At 53.6% G+C, this 21115-nt stretch overlaps 5 protein-coding genes across 5 annotated transcripts; all 5 read left to right on the top strand.

Moving 5' to 3' along the window:
* Window positions 1-223: 223 nt before the first annotated feature.
* Window positions 224-3493, top strand: J4E84_008028 (uncharacterized protein; the record flags this gene model as incomplete). The annotated part of the gene is made up of 2 exons (XM_049390606.1): window positions 224-1885; window positions 1913-3493. 2 exons carry the CDS (start codon window positions 224-226, stop codon window positions 3491-3493), a joined length of 3243 nt encoding a protein of 1080 aa, XP_049241707.1.
* A 1518-nt stretch (window positions 3494-5011) lies between these two features.
* J4E84_008027 (uncharacterized protein) lies at window positions 5012-7624 on the top strand (the record flags this gene model as incomplete). Its single annotated transcript, XM_049390605.1, has 1 exon — window positions 5012-7624. The coding sequence occupies one exon, from the start codon at window positions 5012-5014 to the stop codon at window positions 7622-7624; it is 2613 nt and encodes an 870-aa protein (XP_049241706.1).
* A 302-nt stretch (window positions 7625-7926) lies between these two features.
* Window positions 7927-8838, top strand: J4E84_008026 (uncharacterized protein; the record flags this gene model as incomplete). Its single annotated transcript, XM_049390604.1, has 3 exons — window positions 7927-8188; window positions 8422-8506; window positions 8571-8838. The coding sequence occupies 3 exons, from the start codon at window positions 7927-7929 to the stop codon at window positions 8836-8838; spliced, it is 615 nt and encodes a 204-aa protein (XP_049241705.1).
* A 449-nt stretch (window positions 8839-9287) lies between these two features.
* Window positions 9288-11597, top strand: J4E84_008025 (uncharacterized protein; the record flags this gene model as incomplete). The annotated part of the gene is made up of 1 exon (XM_049390603.1): window positions 9288-11597. One exon carries the CDS (start codon window positions 9288-9290, stop codon window positions 11595-11597), a length of 2310 nt encoding a protein of 769 aa, XP_049241704.1.
* A 7282-nt stretch (window positions 11598-18879) lies between these two features.
* On the top strand, window positions 18880-20516 carry J4E84_008024 (uncharacterized protein; the record flags this gene model as incomplete). Its single annotated transcript, XM_049390602.1, has 4 exons — window positions 18880-18944; window positions 19013-19859; window positions 19977-20306; window positions 20364-20516. The coding sequence occupies 4 exons, from the start codon at window positions 18880-18882 to the stop codon at window positions 20514-20516; spliced, it is 1395 nt and encodes a 464-aa protein (XP_049241703.1).
* Between the last annotated feature and the right edge of the window lie 599 nt (window positions 20517-21115).

Here is a 21115-nt window from a genome sequence, read left to right as displayed (position 1 = left end):
TTCCCTCCCAGCTGAGGCAAGCACGGCTGCCTGATTTCACCAGAACCGTCTCCCCATTCACTTTCATATTCACCGCGTCCTCGCCGCAGCACCGACAGCGCCTCTCCTACTTAACTCGCCCTGCGCCGCACTGCTGGCGCTTCCCACCCCACCACCACGTCCCCTGGTACAACCGCCGACCCGCTTCCTTCGCATACCTAACCACGGTACCGCCTAGCCCAAGATGGCGTCCGACGGGATGAGCCTTCAGGACAATATTCAGATGCTCGAAGAGGTCCTTCCAGCCATTGATCCCGCTGATCGGCCGGTATACGAGAACATGCTCCAGACGCTATACCAGCAGCGGTCGTATGAGCAGCGCCAAAGCAAGATCGATGCCCGGGTCACCTCCATCACAGAAAATGGTTTCCAGCCCAACAACGCCATGACTGCATATGACCAGGCCTTTCCAAACGAGAATGGTGACTGGACACATGCCAACGGAAACAACCACACAATCTACCATAGCGGCCCGTCATACACCAACGGTTCGTCATATGGTGTGCAAGTACCGCCCTCGCCGCCTCTGCCTGAACCACAACATAGCCGCAAGCGCAGCCTTGGGATAACCGACTACCCCGAAGCCAAGCGTGTCAGCGGGCAGCCTAGTCCGGTAACTCCAACTTCGCCCGTTGGTCCATGGTCACAATCGCTTCCCAGTCGCGAGGCCGCTCGGGTTCGTCACTCTGACCCTATGGACTTTGTCGACCTGACTGAATCGAATCCACCTTCGCCTGGCAATTACGAGCTTCCTATCCATGTACATGCGCAACCAGATCCCGCCCCACACTATATGGACCCATTCCCGGAACTCAACAACTATCAGGGAGGAAGTGACAATGGCACCATACTACCAGCAGATGCGTTCAACCAAGAGTTCATGGCTCCGGAAGAGCTTGCTGAGTTTCTGATCGCACCCAGTGCACCAGGTAGTCATTTCGCTGTGCCGCAGACTTTCCCTTATCAGCCTCGTGCTGAAGCAGATTATCCTGATCACATGCGAGGGTGGAGCAGTGACGCAGAGGAGTATGGCCGCTTCCCGCTCAATGTCAATGAGGCGGAAGACATTGAGAAGCTCTTGCAGAGCATCAGTGCTGGTGTTGACGAAGAGGACAAAGAAAAGCGAGCGCCCACTCCCAAGACCATGACTTGTACTTTGAAAGAATACCAGCGTATAGGTCTCACGTGGCTGCTCAACAAGGAGCGCGGCGCGACCAAGGGCAGTATTCTTGCAGACGATATGGGTCTGGGCAAGACCATTCAGGCCCTCGCTCTCATTTGCGCGAATCCGCCGACGGATCCGGCATGCAAGACAACGCTCATTATCGCGCCTGTCGCCCTTATGCGACAATGGGAGAAGGAGATCGAGCGTCATATCCATCCTCGCGACAAGCTCAAGGTTCACCTCTATCATGGCAGTGGTAAGAACGTTGATTTCGCTCGTCTTCGCCAGTGTGACGTCGTCCTCACCACCTTTGGTTCCCTGACTTCAGAATACAAGCAAAAGGAGTCTTCCAAAGAGGCGATGGCCAACGACGCAGAGCTCCGCAACCCTAGCATGCGCCGCAAGGCCAAGGACAGGCTCGCACTGCTAGGACAAGAGTGCATGTGGTATCGTATCATCATCGACGAGGCCCATAATATCAAGAACCGGAACTCCAAGGCGTCCAAGGCGTGCGCTGATCTCATGGCTAAACACCGCTTGTGTATGACTGGTACGCCCATGATGAACAGTGTTGACGAGCTTTTCCCTCTTCTCCGGTTCTTGAAGATGTCGCCGTATACTACATGGACCAAGTATAGCATGGACATTGCAAAGGCAAGTACAGATGACTCTGACTATTGGGTACGATCTTTTACTAACGAAATATAGGGTTACAAGAGCACTCAGCCACGCGCGCGGACCGGTGCACAGAACCGTCTTCACATCGTAATCAAGGGTATCATGCTCCGGCGTCGGAAAGACGCTGTCGTTGATGGGCAGCCTGTTTCCAAAATCCCTCCCAAGCACTCTGCCATCGATAGTGTGGAGTTCGAAGACGAAGAACATGAGCTCTACAAGGCTCTAGAAACCAAGTCGCAGCTTCAGATGAATAAGTTCCTTGATAAGGGTACTGTCACAAGCAACTACGCCAACGTCTTGGTTCTCCTGCTTCGCCTCCGCCAAGCATGCTGTCATCCGCATCTTATCAAAGACCTCAGTCAACCAGCAACCGAGGCTATCGATGAACACGATCTCTTGAGCCGCGCCAGGGAACTGAGTGATGAGGTCGTCGCGCGACTGAAGGCTAATGAGTCTTTCGATTGCCCGATTTGCCTTGATCTCGATCCGAATCCGACGATCCTCATCCCGTGTGGACATACGGTGTGCGGTGAATGTGTCCAGAAGATCATGGATCCGGCCATGCGAACCGCTCAAGATGGCAATGATGAAGCTGCCCCGGCCTTGTGCCCACACTGCCGTGGTGATATCAGCGCCAAACTGATCACAGATTACAAGCACTTCTGCAAGGTCCACTGCCCAGAGCGGCTTGGGTCAGCTGACTTGTCAGAACAAGAGGAGGGCGATGCTGAAGAAGATGACTCTGATTCTGACATCTCCGAAGACGAGGAGGATGCAGTGGATGTCGACAGGAAGGGCAACCTTGCTGGCTTCGTCGTTGACGATGATGAGGAAGACGAATACGTCGCCGATGAGGCGGAAGATGACGACGACGACCTAGGCTCCGCATCTGTGTCCAAGTCTAAGAAGAAGTCAAAGTCAAAGGCAAAGGCAAAGAAGTCTGGCAAGGGCAACAAGGGCAAGGGCAAGGAACGTGCCAAACCCAAGCTTACTCTTGCTCAGCTCAAGAAAGAGTCTCTCCGCAACAAGAGCGCCAAGAAGCGCTACCTGCGTCGCCTGGACAAGACCTTCATTCCGTCTGCGAAGATCAGCAGGACTGTTGAACTGCTCAAAGAGATCAAGGAGAATGACCCGACTGAGAAGACGCTCGTTTTCTCCCAGTTCACTTCCTTGCTCGATCTCGTCGAAGTACCTCTACACCGAGAAAGACTGGCCTACCAGCGCTACGACGGCAGCATGAAGATGGACGAGCGCGCCGACGCCGTAAACGCCTTCATGGACGACCCAAACGAAAACATTATGCTCGTCTCTCTCAAAGCCGGTAACGCGGGTCTCAACCTCTGGAAAGCATCTCAGGTCATTATCCTCGACCCTTTCTGGAACCCTTTCATCGAAGAACAGGCCATCGACCGCGCCCATCGTATGCCCCAGGAGCGTGAGGTATATGTGCATCGCATCATTGTACCGGAGACCGTGGAAGATCGTATCATTGCTATCCAGGATAGGAAGCGTGAGCAGATCGATGCGGCGCTGGATGAGAATGCATCGAAGAGCCTTACCAAGCTCAGCGTATCAGAGCTGAAGTTCTTGTTTGGTATGGGTGGTGGCTAGTGTGCGCGAGAAAGCTGCGGGTCTCCTCTACGTTTACACAGCGTTCGCGCTATGGTTTCCTTTCGCTCTTTCTATGTTCGATCTATCGTCTTTTCATCACACATGTTCTTTTCTAACAACATCTGTTTCCTACCCGCATATTTAGACGCGCAAACACGTGTTTTCGCATTTTTTGATACCCGATCTCGAATGATCAAGGCTTTACCTTCTCTTCTCGGGGAAATGTACATCGGCGTACGATATGGGGTATCTGGCGTTTGATTTCACCCATGTGTTTCATGGCGTATATGGAATGTTCTTCTCCGTCGCGAGCGGAAGGAAGGGGAGTTAGCAAAATATAGCGTAATACAGTGTTTTCAGCAATGAGTTCAAGTAAGATGCAAGAAGCATTGCAATGTCATGACTGCCGTTGATTCGATCTCGGAGAACGTGCGTTAGTGTCGCAGCTGCCCTTCAAGTCACCGGCGCCTTTTCTACGCAGCAACGGAAAGAGCGAGTCCAAGGCCAGGCAAATAAACAGAGCTAGCTCAACCTCCATGTTGTCGCACTCACACGACACTGCTTCCACACCTTCCAGCCGTCCATCCTTTGTCTCATCGCTACAACGACCAGCTTCCTCTACACCCTCTACGTCCTCCGCCTCCGCCGCCCTGCTTGTGATTGTTTGCAAGCAGTCGAAGCTGGTCGTCTCATATACATTTTGCATCTCACCTTCTAGGCAAACTTCTCATTCCAACCAACCCTCTAGCAACTCGGTCGGCAAACTTCACATGAGCGCGTAAATTGCCCTCTTTGGTGTTCACACGTATTCGCCGTCTCAGACAGACCAATCCAATCAAGTGTTCTTTTAACAACATGACTGAGTCTGAGAACAATGCCTCGAAGGCGTCGAGCGCTCCCTCAAAGACGACGAAGGCGCCGGAACGCAAGAAGCTTGGAACACGAACGACATCGGACAGACTTCCCTGGCTCAGCAACAAAACTTCACAGGCCGTGGCTGCAACGTTCACGGATGGTCAGAACAGCACGACTGTAGAAAGCCCATGCAGCTCGCCTGTAGATGGTCACGAAAGCCCTAAGCCGTCTCCATCACCAAGCACGCGACCTAGCGGCAAGGTGACTGTCGCGACTGGGATTCAGCCCATTATCACGACCAGACCGATGCCACGAAGGAAGTCATCAGTACCAGCAGGTGAACGTTGGGTTCCATCAACAGCTACCAGTAGCCCATCCCCAGTGACGAGACATCGACAAGCCCAAACGCGTCGTTTCTCATTGGCGACTAATACAGTAACGCCGTTAAGGTCGGCGCATCGAACATCCATATCGCAGTCACATGAACCACAAAAGAGGCTTTCTGTCGTAAATATCAAACAAGACGTTGACGAGTCAGGGGTCAGCCGTGTGCACGATGCTCGCCCTCGCGCTGACAGCCTCGCGCCGGTCCCGAATCATCTTCAACAGTCCAGCACGTCAGATTGCACCAGCACACCCCCGGCAGTCATCTCTAGAGTCACAATGTCTCCCACGCAACCGGCACCAGCCCGCGTTACCTTCGAGCGGGCGGCAAAACGAAAGATTAGCAACGCAGTAGAAGACTTGGAAGACATGGTACAGGAAGCTGCCGCGGTTGCAGAGGTTGCCGATGATCGGGGCCAAATGGAAGAACTGTACACGATTATCGAGGGGGCGAGAGACGCCGTACACGACGCTACCGCCGAGCCCGAATATCTCATGACAACTGCTCTTCCTCTGAAGGTGTCTGAGTCTTCAAGCTCGCCTTCTCGCACTCACAACGTACTCCCGGTTGTCGTTGATCGGACTAATCTGGATGATATCGCCCCCGACGTCCGTCTGCATGCTGACCTGCCAAGAGCATCAGTGTCTTATGACTGGGCCTACTCGAACCAGAATGCGCGAAAAGAAAGCAGTTCTTCTACGTCGTCATGTTCGTCCAGTGACCGCAAAAGCGAGCGAGACCACCTCCATGCCGATCTGCTTCTGCCTAAGCTCGTTCAGCCAGCTCCGAGAGAACATGTGGATTTTGTCCTCCGTCCTGTGGGTCGTGATGAGTCTCGTGGTCGCTCTCGCCGACGCCACCACGGTGATTCCACACGACACCGACATCGACGCCACCACAGCCCAGAGCTTGTGTGTCGACCCAAGCCTCGGCCCGAACCAAGAGATTCAGGCTTCGGTGAAACCGAGTGCTCATCCGACGAGGATGATGTACCATCGAAACCATATGGCGGTGAACTCACGGTGCGAGAACAGGCGCATCACCATACGTTCAGTCTTCATCGACACCACCGTAGACAGCCAATCGCGAGAAACTGGTCTACGGGCAAGAAGCGTCTGACCGCTAGTATTGCATGTATCAACACAGCTCTGCTTGGCATCATCGTCGGTATCTACGCTGGTGAGGTACCTCGTATCCAGTACTCTCTCGCAGACGAACGCCATATCGTGATCATAGGCAATGCAGTACTCTACGCTGGACTTGCCATCTCGACCTTCTTCGCTTGGACACTACCTCTCCTGCACGGACGCAAGCCCTACATTCTCGCTTCTCTAGCGATCGCCTTGCCACTTCAGTTTCCCCAAGCTATTGTTGTAAGCGGCTACCACAACAAGGAGGCAAGGTATCGTGTCGGCCTTCTGCTATCGCGTGGTGTATCTGGTCTCGTCCTCGGTTTCGCAAACGTCAATTACATCACTGTACTGCTTGATCTCTTTGGGGCTTCGCTACAGTCCAAGAATCCGCACCAAGAGTTCGTTGTCGCGAATGATGTCCGCCGCCATGGTGGGGGTATGGGTATGTGGCTGGGTATCTGGTCATGGTGCTGGATTGCTTCCATTGCCGTCGGCTTTCAGATTGGCGCTGCGATCATCGACCGTCTATCGCCGCAGTGGGGATTCTACATTATCGTCGTGATTCTAGCTTTTGCCTTGGTCCTCAACATCACGACTTCGGAAACGCGACGCGCACCCTTTCGGAAGTCTGTAACTGAGGTGTACGACTCAGACGAGAACTATATTACGAGGCGCGTGAGTCGGGGTGAGGTAAAGTTACATATCGAGACTGAGGGACCGAAGTATTGGTTTGAAGAAGTGTGGGCGGGCATCAAGCTCATGACAATGATGCTCTGCCAACCTGGCTTCCTCGTCCTGGCACTCTACCTGGGATGGATCTACGCCCAGGTGGTACTTGTGATAGTCCTTCTCGGCGCTCTCTTGTCGCGAGACTACCGATGGAAACCAACAAAGGTGGGCGCAGGCGTTATATCAATAGCTATTGGCGCCTTCCTCGCCATCCCCTTGACGAAAGCCGGCATCTTCTCTCGTGAGCGAAAAAGTGCCTTCCGTACCGACTCCATGACCTTCCAGAAGCAAGTGACCTGGTCAAGCCATCTTGTCCGCCGCGCCATCTTCACGCTCACGCTTCCGCTGATGGGCATGGCGTACACTGTCTCGTCGGCTAGGTGCCCTCAGCCATGGCTTGTACCGATTATCTTCGCTGGCGCTGTGGGATTCCTCAGTATCCTTGCCATAGCCGAATGCCATGGCCTGATGATGGAGACGTTTGATACATGTGACTTGCAACCTGGAGTCAACACGCGACATCGCTTGCAAAGCATGGCTGTTCAAGATCGCAGACGAAGGACGAACTACACCTCCTTCCCACGTGTCACTGCTGGTATCTTTGCTAGCCAGATCATTGCTTTCGTCCTCGCCGCTGTCGCAACCATGGTGGGCGGCAACATGACGCGAAGTCTTGGCGCACAAAAGTCCACGGGTGCTACGGCGGGCATTCTCTTTGGCATCACTGTTCTTCTGATCCTGGTCCTCTGCCGCTTCAAGTCCGTACAAGTTATACCCAACCATACCTTCGGAACCCGTCGCGATACGGCAGCCTGGCAGGAGTTCAAAGACCTAGAAAAGGTCGGCCGGGGCAGTGACTGGAAAGCTGTCGTTATTGGAAACCCCAGTGGTAAGATGAGAAGGATGAGTGTGCTTGAGCTGGGCGCGTTGAGTCGCTGGACCGAGATCAGAAAGTTAAACTTTCTGATCAAAGGTGAGATGTTGGGACAGCCCAAGGAGAAGAAGAGTAGTTTCGATGGTAGTTGGTGATGGTGTTGTGAGAAGATTGTTTACTACTGGAGAAGTGTCGCATAACCTGGAGATGAGTATGACAGTGAAGCACGTATTTTTCATGATACAACTACAAATCTCTCATGAAAGTGACCTCATGGTGACTAGCATGGGATTGTTGAGGTTGTGATGGCAACATGGTTGATCCCCTGAGCCGGCAAGCGGCGACGACGCACGGACTCCGCTGAAAAACCAAGCGTCACTGCCGAGCTCCATCCACCCTCACGAGACGAGCAGACGACCGGCGACACCCCATCTCCCCTCAGTCAATTCGCATCAACATGTCTCTCGCTGCATCACGTGCCGCCATACGGCAATCGACGTTTGCCGTCCGCCGCGCTGGCATCCGCAATGCCTCGACGACCGCCGAAGCCACCAACACTGTAAAGGAAACCGCGTCAAAGGCACAGTCAAAGGCATCAGAGGGTCTCACCAAGGTCACAAGCTCGGCGAGCTCAGCCGCACAGAGTGCCGGTCAAGCCGCCAACAATGCGACACAGCAGGCCACTGGACGGGTAGGAAGGATGGTCAACTTCGTCAACGGTCAGTCACACCATCTCTGCGGCGGGGGAGGGTATCAATTGGCCATGTGCGAATTGCGTGCAGTAGTCTGAGCTGAGAGAGCAAGTTGCGGAGTGCATTGGCTTGTCCGAACAGCTCTACATGGCTTATCAGGCGCAGCCATATTTGCCTGGCTCACCCATGACAGACGGATAGCCGCGAGTCGCAGAACAGCGGAAATCTCCAAACTGAACTATCGACTGACAGTACTACAGGACTGGTTCCCAAGGCTACCTACTACGGAAGGGTCGGACTCGAGCTCGGCAAGCTTATTGCCCACCAACGAAGCATGCAACCACCGTAGGCCTCTCAGCAGCACCACTCGACACACTGGAGTATCGGAATAATTACTAACTGCACCCAGATCCGTCCAGACGATGCAGAACTACATCCAGCCCGCATTGAACGCTCTCCGCAACCCAACCTCGCTCTTCAACCGCGTAGCCAGCGAAGCCAACAGCGCCTCGCAGCAACCCGCCAACGTCCTTGCACAAGTCCGGAACATCCCCCGCGAACAATGGTACTCGATGGGAGTAGTTGTCGCCGAGGTGATTGGCTTCTTCTCGGTTGGCGAGATCATCGGCCGTTTCAAGCTTGTTGGCTACAGGACCAAGAAGGACGAGCACCACTGAGTGCGATGAGCTGAGGAAGCTACGATACGACTATTACAGCATGCACAAAGGTTCCAACGGTAGCGAGCAAGACGGCGAGGGGGCGGCGAGGAAACACTGTACGATTTGGCGGGCAGGGAAGCTGAGCAAGTGTGTTTGCGGTGCACTCGGGATGCAAGGGATCCGATACTGTATACTGCACATACCTCTGATTTAGATTCCATTTTCTACACATGTGCAATTATTGGCAATGCATCTACTTCAGTCCAAGCACCTCCTTCAGCCGAACCAACGATAATGATAGCTGCGTGAATGCTCGAATGATCGGCGCTAGTTGCGCCGAATCGCCGCGGCCCAGTTATTTTTCTGAGCGCATCCATCCAACTTTTGCAGTGTGAGCAAAACCCAAGTCGCCATGCCAGACAGGATATAACTCACTCTTTTTGACTCTGCCCTGGTCCACCGCCACTATGAACGTGTTCAAACTCCTCTCGCGATCCTCCAAAGCGGCGCCAAGCTCGTCCGCGCAAAAGCTTCCCTCCTCCGGCGCCGTCGCAAACCCGCAGCTGTTTGGCCACGACGACCCAGCACAACCGTCCGACACGTCGAGTCCCAGTCGCAAGAGAAAGAGGGGGCAGAATGGCCGGGATGCATCTCCTAGCGCAAACGACCTGCCCGCCGACCTCGACTTCTTCGGCGGCGGTGCAAGCAAAGAACCAGACGTAAACGGAAGCACGCTATCCAAGAAGCAGAGGAAGAAGCAGAAGCAGCAAGAGAAGAAGGAGGAAGAGGCCAGACTTCAAAACGATACAGAGGAAATAGAAGAGGACCCATACGATGTAGACGAGTGCAAGCGGATACTGCGCTCGCACAAACTCAAGGTCTCGGTCCTGGAAGACTTCGCGCCGCAAGTAGAAGAGCCAGTCAAAGAAAAGAAGTCGAAGAAGCGGAAGAAGGAGAAGGAGGTCAAGGAGAAGAAGAAGGATGCGAAGAAGTCGCTCTACCCACAACCCCTCACCTCGTTTGCCCAGTTACGGACGCGATACGGTATCTCGAAACGACTGGCGGAGAATATAGCGGAGCAGGGGTACAAGCTACCTACCGAGGTGCAACTGGGCGCTTTACCGTTGCTGCTGAGCAAGAAGGGGCGTGAGGGTTCGAATGGGGTTGCACAGGATGCCGAGGGCTTGTCTGGGGCTCAGTATAATGGGGATATCGATCTTTTGACCGTGGCGCCGACGGGCAGTGGAAAGACGATAGCGTTCTTGATACCGATTATCGATTCGTTGCTTGCGGAGGGCAAGACTGCGGATACGAAAGAGGGTCCTCGCGCCGTTGTTCTTGCTCCTACGAGAGAACTCGCTGCGCAGATAGTTAATGAGGCGAGGAAATTGGCCAAGGGGACGGCGGTCAAGGCTACGCTTATGAGGAAGGGTATGCGAGTTGTGCAGGAGCCAGAAGAAGAGACGCAGGACGACGCAGAGAAAGCTGAGGTATCGGACAACGACGACGACGAGTCTGAGTCGGAAGACGAGGAGACAGCAATAGCACCAAAGAAGAAGCAAGCTGGTCGACGGGCAGAGCTTGTGAAAGCTGCCATCTTGGTCGCTACACCACTTGCTCTGCTGAACGCCTTGAAGCGCACGGATGGTACCGTCGCGGGTATCCCCAGTGTATCCCAACTCGTCCTCGACGAAGCAGACGTCCTCCTCGACCCTCTCTTCCGCGAACAAACCCTCGCGATATGGAACGCCTGCACGAATCCGAAGCTACGAATCGGTCTCTGGTCCGCAACAATGGGCTCGAATATCGACAGTTTGACTACGTCTACCTTGAACGACCGCTGGACCGCCCTCTCCAGTTCACCGACTTCCCAACGTTCAGACCAGCCCACCACCACCCTCCCCGCACGACCTCCCCTCATCCGCCTCGTCGTCGGCCTAAAAGACTCCGCCATACCAAACATATCCCACCAACTAACCTACGCCGCAACTGAACAAGGCAAGCTCCTCGGTCTGCGCCAACTCCTGCATCCAACCTCTGTTTTCACATCATCTTCTACCCCTATCCTGCGACCCCCTTTCCTCGTCTTCACACAAACCATCCCCCGCGCCATCGCCCTCCACTCCGAACTCCTCTACGACATCCCGCCTGAAGCAGGCGGTAGTTCGCGCATCGCAGTACTCCACGCTGATCTGAGTTCGTCGGCTAGAGATGGCATAATGACGCGGTTCCGAAAGGGCGAGATCTGGGTCCTTATAACCACGGATTTGTTATCCCGCGGCGTGGACTTCCGCGGTCTAAACGGCGTGGTGAACTACGACGTCCCTTCCTCCGCAGCCGGCTACGTGCACCGCGTTGGTCGGACGGGTCGTGCGGGGCGTGAGGGAGGCGTCGCTGTGACGTTTTACACTCAAGACGATATTCCGTTTGTGAAGCTTATTGCGAATGTTATCCGGGCGAGCGAGAAGATGAGGGGGGTTGGTGAGGGGGAAGGGTGTGTGAAACAGTGGTTGTTGGATGCGTTGCCGACGCCTAGTAAGAGGGAGAGGCAGATGCTTAAGAGGAGGGGTGTGGAAGCCAGACGAGCTGGGGGTGGTGCGAAGGGCAAAGATGGCAAGGGGGTGAAGGCGGACAGGATTAGTAGTAAGAGTGGGTATGATCGCATGATTGAGAATAAGAGGAAGGGGGCGAGGGAGGCGGCGAAGAGGAGGGAGGTTGGGGAGGAGAAGGGGGATGGAGGGAGTGCGGATGAGAGTGGGTTTGAGGGGTTTGATTAATTGCTATGGACGATTTAAGAGTAGTTGGTTGAATGTATGAGACAACAGTATGTGAGGCTTTCAGCTTTGAAACAATCAAAACATTACATGTCCATATAAGGGGATCATGGTGCTTTGTGAGCTTTCTACTCGATATAGAAGAAATCCACACAGGAGTTTTCATGGATGTCTGTTTAAGTTCTATCTTAACCCAAGTTTCAATGTTTAGATGTTCTGTCCCCGTAGCTGAATATGTGCGTGTAAACTGTCGATGCCCGCTGCATAACCCACAGTTACACCTTACTACACCATGATAGAAAGTGTCATTCCGTAAAAGCAGAGACTGAGACACGACATGTTATTTTCCTTCTCTACTCTTCTGATTGTTTTACCAAGTCGAAGTTGTAGTCCAAGGAGATGGCACCTGTACACTCCATCATAACACGATACTATACCATCACTGCGTTACAGGACTAATCTGCCTATTTACTCCACGATCTCCTTACCAGACGTCTCGTCTTTATCTTGTCCATCCAATCACCGTCGGTGAAGCGCGTTCCGTCCTCTTGGGCCTAGATACAGGACCTTCACGATTGTACATGCAAAGCTGAGGTGGCTCTTGGAGAGCTGGGGGACATAAGGCATGGGCTTTGGTACCCTTGGTAGGGCAGAGGCTTGCTTCTAGATGAGTGTGTAGTTAGTGCTTCTAATGCAGCTTTCAATCTTTTCCTCTTGTTTCGCGAGATGATGCAACCAATGGGGCAGACAACTTGATGGTCTTGCCAAAGTTACGTCGTGTACTTGCTTTTTCGGGTCGTCGCTTGCTGCCCATCCCTCGTCTTTGCTCCACTCCTCGAACTAGACATATCGACGACGACGACGAGTGGCACGGAGAAGTTGACCGCGATATCAGCAACGGGTATGGTACCCATCGCTCATGTTGGAGAGTCTTGGTCATCCTCACTTGCCAGGGTCCATGGGATTCCTCCCCCTCGGATAGCTCCGAAAAAGCAAACATAATCCCGTGCAGCAGTGCAGCTGACGGGAAAAAGCATTTCCGGCACTGTCTCTTGTGGCTTGCAGACGCACAAGGAATTCCTTTGTCCGTTCCATTCTCGACTGCTGGTATCCCATCCTTCGCTTAGCCGGCAACCCTGAGATCTGCTCGAGAGCCAGCCTCGGCCCAGTCCGCTTGGCTGCCCAGGTCGATCGAGAGACGATCTGGTCTTTTGATGCAAGTCACCGGTTCGTACATCCCGATAGCTGGTCTAGGGACGTCAAACACGGCCGACTGTTGTTGATGCGGCCCGGTTTTAGTCCTTTCATCGCACTCACGCTGTTGTTTTGAGGGTGTGAAGGCATGCGAGCCTTGTGCGACGGCGGTCCTGAACTCCATGTCCACTTATGTCCGTCAAATCCCTCGTCCCGATCGGTGTCGTTGTGCGGAACCGCGCTATGAATCTCATTCCTGGTCGGCCTCTTGCTCCGGACTCCAATCCCTAAAGATCTCATTAACAAGCAATGTGACCACGAGCTGACGCAGTTTGCGACGATTCCCTGGCTGAGTGGCCAGCGAGCTTATGCTTCGGGGGAAATAGGCAGAGTACTGCTGTGGTGGAACGCCGCGGTGGAACGAGAAAAGATGGGTGCTGAAGACCATGATTGAAGCGGGCGAACGCTGTGTTGACTTATCCATCTGCGGGCTGGTTCATAGATCAAGACGCTCTTGACGGTGCAATCAGCTTGGAACCGTGGGGAAGATCCAATCGCATCTTACTCGGCTCACACTGCCTCACAGATAACATGGGCCTGGTGGGTGGCGCTTGCACCACCCCGCATCTCATAGCCTAATCACTCAGCTGTTCAGAGGCGATTACAGGCGTGAATTTCCGCATGTTGCAACTTTCCGTGCATGTGTCCCTCTGTGGTCTGATGAGTAAAAGTCTCGAGTTCGAAAGACTCAGTGTCTGTCCGTAGAATTGTTCCAGACCGATGACTTGTAAGATCGCCTACCGCGTCTATCCTGTCAGCTGGGTAGGGCGGTTCGAGGCGTTTTGAGGCGTACGGATACGGGTAGCAGCAGGATCGTTTGGCTGCCGCTGTCGTGTCCACACCAGGAAGCCAAGAAACGTGGGCTATTGCCGGTGAAGTCGTGTAACCATGTCGCAGTGGACCACACCCGTCTGTGATTACGCGGACTCAATTCGATTATTTTGACTGGTCGTCCTATTCAGTGCGGTTCTTTCGATAGAGCGCAATAATACGCCAATCTGAACGGCATCCCAGGGCTGACATGATAAAATTGTGTCTCGTGCCACATTCCTATTTAGCTCGACACCGACGTACTTACCAATCTTTCTCTTGCGTTGTATCGACTTGCCGTTTAGGTATTTCAGCAGGCAAAATTCTGTATGCGAACCAGGGTAGCCGAAACGCAGTCCTCGGCCTGCAATGCAGGTCAAGCAAGGGATTATAATGGCGTGCATGCGGCAAGGCGCAGGTCTAGGGTACGCACAGCATCTGAAGTTCGTGCATGCTACACATCTCAACAGAATTGTGTGGGCCATATGGATGGCTCGAACATCCCCGTACGTGTGCGATGCGCGGATGTACCTGGAACCATGGACTGCGCAAGTGTTTCTTGGTGCATTCCGATAGAAGGATTCCGTGTTCATACGATCGGCAGATCTCGAAATTGGTTATTTTCGGACGGTCCATATCGCGTTACATGGTGTTGCAGGACAATGCAGTATCGGAGATACAGTCAAGCGATACCCCTAGGGTTTGTAGGATGTTATGCGTGCAGACCTATCGTCAAGGACTTTACGCAATTGTGCCGTACCCTCCCTAGTGATAGAAGGAAGTCTATTGCATGGCTGTTTAGTGTAGATATGAGATGTTGCACTCTGATTAATGATCCGCAAGACAGTATCGAGATGCCTAATCTTGATCAGTGCGATTTTAATGCTGGGATAGCATACATGTTTGCCAGTCCTTGTCTCATAGCCGAAAGCAGGATTGTCCTATCATGTATGCTTATCGTCACAAGATAGTCGGCGCCACGAGCGGGTAACGCCTACACAGCCCTGCGGTCGACTTTTCTGTCTGCGTGAAATTTGCGGTGGATCAGTTGACGCGAATGAGAGAGGGTGTAATCCGATAGACGTTCCTTGCACGTGCTGTGGTGAGCGTCCACTCTGGTGTACCGTGGCTTATGCACGACATCAGAGATCGACCGAGGTCCTGTTAGACGACCGCTCGCTTCACTTGGCAGTCTTGTATATTTTGACGTGATGGAAATGTTCGTGGAAGTTATTGGTACTCGTCCCGTGGCAGCGAGTGGCTTGGTTGTCAACACATGCGCTTGGAGGGGTATGCCTTGTTGGAATGTCAGCAAAGATGACGGTAGATGCCAAAGACTAGGAACTCGATGTCTTTGTTCTACCTTCCTTCCGGAGGATCAGCTTATGCAGCTAAATAATTTTCACACCGTTCGCGAAGGGCCATGGCTATGCACAAGGACATAAGCTATCTGGGCGGGTTTGGGACCAGGTGTCTGCAGCCGCATACAGTGCAGAATATGGATAAGGACATCGTTATAGCCCCCAATCCTAGTCGGATTATAGTGGCCTCCAATCTCCGGCAGTGCGGGATATGTTCCACGTAATATGACGCGTCCAACAATGCCGCAGCTGGAAGCCTGCGAAGAATGTTCAGCGACATACCCATGGGCGGATTTTTGCGCCGCACAACTGTGTCGCACGACCCCTTTGACTGTGTCGCCGTCCGAGCAGTATTACTGTTCAAAGTACGAGATACGTAGTGACGTGTGAGGGTCTGCAGAGGTGGCTCGGCTAGAGGTGGTGTGAGTGTGTGGGGAACACCTGGTCGAGAGCGCTTCGGGACTGGCGATCAGCACGATTGATTAGCGCGTCCTTAGCGTCCTCCAGGGACTCGCATGACCCTGGCCCCCGCGCGGAAGGTCAAGCATCGTACGAGACTGTAGCCACACTTGATACACTGTTAAGTTTAGCATACACCCGTACGCTTGACTGAACGCGTCGTTGAGTGCAGGAGGGCTGTGGATCATGTGTTGGCGAGTACGATAGGGCATTCATGTGCACAGGTGACTGATCGGCGCTAGTCTCTCGGTCGATCTCAAGCTGTTGTAGCTTCAGGCAAGCAACCACCACCACCACTTGACCCGCCGCGATCCGTTACCAGCCCACTTCTTTCGCCTTTGCTGTCTTACCATACTGCTTTGGTAGCACGCTTACGTCTTTCAATGGAGTGAGTCCCAAAGCACGCAAGACGCTCGCACTTGCGTGTGCCTTTTCAGGTCGGTTTCCTGGGTCGGTTGCGCCCCTCTCCGACCCAGAGGCAATGGCGGTTCCCCAAAACACTCCTTGCATGGCAATTCCACAACGCTATCATCATTCAGCTGAGTGCGGCAGGTATCGCCGATGAGAATTGTACACTAAGACCATAGGAACGGCTTGGCTGAACATACCGTTCAAGAGACACCGAGACAACGACGGTGCCCGTGAAAACCGATGGCCGAGTTGAAACAATGATTACATTATCCAAGGAAACACCAAGATCTCACTTCGGGTCACCCTCGTTTACGGTGCACATCGTGAGCTAGGCAAGAGCAAACCCGGTCTTTAGGAAGGTCATCTGGACGTCTTTTGTTGAGAGGGTGCAACCCCAGCAAGAAAAGCCTCAGGCGATTCAGAACTTCAAACTTTACTTGTGTAGTCAGCTGCGACATCTTCTGGCGAAGACATCCTACGCTTTGTCCCCGGACCCAAGCTCCGGGTGAGTGGAGCGCATCAGGGCCATCACCAGCCTTGTCCAGCACTTGATGAACCCTCGACAGTGTACCACGTAAGAAACACACCCAATCTTGGGTCAAATGGGTCAACCATAACTGAGGATAGCTTTGCCTTGAGGCTGGTGTAAGCCCACGCTCAAATCACGATCTCATGTCTACTTTTGCCAAAGAGTTCCTCAATTCACCTTACGTTATCAACACTGAACGTCGACCCTTCGATTGACACCTTTGTACTACCTTCAAGTTGACTAGAGAAAAGCTGTGCGACGGCTATAGGGTGCTAGTCAGCTTTCACAGGTCTTCGCCTGAACACTAGCGGAATGTATCTCGGATTTTGGCCGCTCCATCAGGCAGTCGAGCACCTTACCACGACTTTCACTGATTAGACCCATGACAGGTTTGTCTAACATGGAGCTACCATGACGCCTTGTACGTCGTGCTGATAGCGCCCCTCGTCGAACATTACGGATCTGTCATCGCTCCAGTAACACTGGAATGTGTTTCTCGGATGCATGAGATCTCGACAGCGAAAGTCCACCTGGTAGGTCTTGATAGTAGTTGAGGCTCAATGGCGCTGGACCCTGTTTCGTCTGTGGCGCAGGAGCGCTTAACATGAGGTACATTTGTGTATGGCTCTGGCTTTCGCGAGGAACCGGCAAGCGATCCGCAATATGTGGAGGATCCTCTCTGCCCGTGTCTCTGGTTAATGACGCAATAACCGAGACCATTCTGACAGCTGTCACCTGGCATCCGTGGGGTGTGATTTTCGTCTTGCGATGTGGCATGATGATCCACCAAGATCAATGCTCTTTTCCGCCTGTAGTACAACCATTACTGACATTGGGCATCATCATGCTAAACTCACATACAAGGTCAAGGATATAAGATACGCAGTCTACATCTGCTCATCTGAAAGCCGGATGTAGACGTTAACGGGACCGAAAGGGAGGGCTTCATGCAGGGAAGCGCCAGCAGCCATGACCCATCTTTCGTTCGATCGCTCGCATGCTGGACGCCCACCCACCTTCGTAAATTACATGCAGTATGCAGCAGCAAGCCGTTTACATGGTTGACAGTCAGGTAATTGGATGCGCGTATGGCTTCCCGCGGCCCGACGACTGGATCTGCATAAGCATGGTATAAACCCCGTCTCTGCAGCGTTCTACACGACGTTTGAGTTTGGAGGCATGCGTACCCGGACCTTGTACGTCTTCATCCGGTGCAGGTACCTTTCCAACATTCTGGTCCAGCGGGACAAAGACAATAATTACAGTCAACCTGAAGCAAGGTAGCAGGAAGTCCAGGCAATTCGCTACTGTATACGGCAATGTCTCCGACGAAAAAGCCATCGGTCGACGTACGACCAATACAGGCTACTAGTGTCTAGAGGGACGGAGCACGCCAACAATATGGACCGGCGAGGCACATGGCATTGTTGCTCTAGTAGCGAAAGACCGTGGCGACCCGTCGCTGTTGCAGGTGCTCGGCTACAGAGAATGGGCAATCGAGTAAATTAAGTGAACAGCCCCGGAATTTTTCCCGTTGGTCAGCGGCAGCGACACAACAACGAGGGCTGTCGTAGCATGAGTGTGGATGAGTGGTAATAAGTAATTAGCCGTGCCGGAAGCATGTACGAACGGAAGATGGAGACGCCAGCCCTGCCGCCAAAGGGTAACGAAGCGCCTATCGTCGCTATTGCGCCACGCTTGGTAAGGTCCGCTTGCAGCGGCTAGTGCATGGGACTCTAAGACGAGAGAGTGGGCAATTCAGGCCTAGAGCCATTGATCTCAGATGGTCTGGCGCCAAGCGGGGTCACATATTGACCAGGACCCATCGATCATCAGCCGCATCGTTCATAGCCCGCGCGTCGGCTCCGTATCAACGAGCTGGCGGCGTCAGGAGGACCAGTGGGCGATGGCAAAGGCATGTCAAGATTCGCCGTAGTGGATGGCGCGATGAGGTGAGAGTAGTGGGGAGGCGTGTTGTCTCGTGCCCCAACGGCACCAGCACCGGAGCGACCGCGGGGCGGTTACAATGAGGGCCCTTGTCAGCAATGCACCACGATGCAGTCGATCCCTGAAAGCGCTGCAGCTAGGGTGGCTAGGAATATGCGAGCGATTCAACGGCTGGCGGGATCCAAGCATGACGCTCGAGCTCAGTGGGCGCATTCGCTATTCCCGACTCGTACACACCCTGGTCACTACTGGAATTTCGCAACTACCTCATGCTCCAGCCATGTTCACACTACCCCAAAGTCTGCTAAGGGAATCTCATGCAGCTTAAACAGCGCCGGGAGCGAAACATGTCCTCGCCGCCCTAGCCCGCTCGCAAGCATCTGTTTAAATACCTGTCACTTCCGCTGCTTCCCCGATGCAAGCGGCTTTTCACTCCCACCATTCGATGTGATCTTCGTTTACCGTCCACCGTCGTAGTTCACGTTCCGCACTACCACACTCGTTGGCCGTCACCATGTTCTCTTTCCCATTAGCCTTGTTCCCCAATTGGAGTTGGTTTTGTATCTTTTTGGCTCTCTTGTAAGTCTACCATAGCTGCCACTGCCAGCCTTCCCCGCACTTTGGACGACACTGACTCGGTACCACAGTTTGTTTCGATATGTCAGATTATGGGTGAACCTGGCGAGCAACTGGACGTACACACCCATGAAGCCTGTCGACGACCCTACCATCACATCAAAGGACATGACTGTCATCATCCCAACAGTTGCTGAAAACCTGCAACAACTAAAAGAGACGGTTCAAAGCGCATACCGTCTCGAGCCATTAAGCCTCCTCCTCGTCACACCCGACTCGCGAGTAAAGCGCGTGTACCAGATGGTAGAAGAGCTGGGCAGCCCCAAGATCATTCAAGTTCTATCCGTCAGCCAGGCCAACAAGCGTCGACAGCTATGCCGAGCCATTCCCGAGGTTGAGACCAAGATCACGCTTCTACTTGACGACGATGTATGGTTACCGGAGAAGTTTACCAAATGGATTCTTGCTCCTTTCGAAGACCCATCTGTCGGAGGTGTTGGAACTAACCAGCAAATCCGCCGCTTCAACCGCTCCAGCATCTGGGAGTTCCTGGGTGCCATCTATCTGGTGAGGAGGAACTTTGACTGCACTGCCTGCAACTGGATCGACGGTGGCCTACCATGCTTATCTGGACGCGCCGTTGCCTATCGATCCGAGATCCTACAAGACCCCAATTTTACCTACGGCTTCACGCACGAGACATGGGGCAGCGATCACTTCCTCAACGCCGACGACGATAACTTCATCACGCGATGGTTGTTCTCACACAACTGGAAGATCCAAATGCAAAACCACCGCGAATGCGAAGTCGAGACGACTCTTGAGGACGATTCGAAATACCTTCGTCAATGTCTGCGATGGGTCCGCTCCAACTGGAGGAGCAATCTGACTAGCCTGACGGAGGGTTACATGTGGATGGTGAGTGCCGCTAGTTTCCAATATTTGCACAGATTTCGCGTTGTTGGACGCCCGCCAAGCCAGCCCCTCTTTTGACTTCGCCGATTCGCGCTACCTTTGCTAATCCTTGCGCAATAGAACTACCCATGGTCCCTCTACGCCGTCTTCCAAACCACGCTTACGCAATGGGCCTTCCTCCTCGATTGCGCCCTCTTCGTCTCGGTCTACCTCGCGCTGGCGGAGGCAGGATACTACGCAGCAGAGGACGACAAGCAAGCCCATGAGCAAGACTGGCAGCGCAACCTTTTCTGGGCGCTGTTCCTCGCGCATTGGGTCTTCGCGAAGACGATCAAGCTAATTCCCCATTTGTTAAGAAACCCGGGCGACGTCCGCTTCGTCCCGGTCTCGATTCTTTTCGGCTATTTCCACAACCTGATCAAGCTCTACGGCTGCATCACCGTGACAGAGGTATGTCATGAATCATTCATCGCGCTCGTTTCAACCTTGCTGACGGCTTGCTATCAGACCACATGGGGTACTCGCGAGGGTGCAGATGCCGACGACAACATCAGGATGTTGCCTATCCCGCCGATGGCGACAATTACCCCTCCCCTGACGCCTCCACCAGGCGGACGCGTGCTTCGCGAGCGAGGCGCCGGTTTTCCGATGATGAATTAGACGACGATTTTTCCCTTTCTGGCCGGCATTCCAGGCCCCGGCCGCGCGTTTTTTTGGATGCATTAATGTTAGACGCATGTCAGTTTGAAGCATAGCATCTACCAGTACACGCATGGTAGAGCCGCGCTGTGTTGTTTCCTACTATTGAGCGTGGCAGCTCTCGGATACCAAAATGGGCCCGGTTGGATGCAAGGTGTTCAAGGAGTTTACGGCCATGGTCGAATTTGCAGCGTCTTTCCACGCGCCGTGTTGGTGAATACCCAACCATGTAGTCTACGCAAAAGTCACAACAAATGACAATGATGATGACCGTTATTACAGTCGCTCTGTTTGGTGCCTTCCTCCACTTCCAACGTCGCAGCTCGCTCCTGCCGTCCCCCGAGGCGCGTAGTCAGCCGCGACTGCTCTGGCTCCACGTCTCACAATTGTGCAACCGCGGCACAAAAACTCTATCCCAACATCACAGCTGTTTCCCGAGCAACACACGACCCCCTGGTCAGCCGTCTTAGGCGTCCTACCCGCGCTGCACGGCCTACAAGTAGCGCGAACCATCACCCGCATCGAGGACATCGCCTGCTTCATCGTTTACGGCAAAGATG

This window comes from Alternaria hordeiaustralica (genome assembly GCF_023758085.1).
Source record: "Alternaria hordeiaustralica strain BMP 2776 chromosome Unknown scaffold_19, whole genome shotgun sequence".
NCBI lineage: Eukaryota > Fungi > Ascomycota > Dothideomycetes > Pleosporales > Pleosporaceae > Alternaria > Alternaria hordeiaustralica.
Note: the sequence above shows the minus strand (reverse complement) of the source record. Positions and strands in the feature narration are given on the sequence as shown.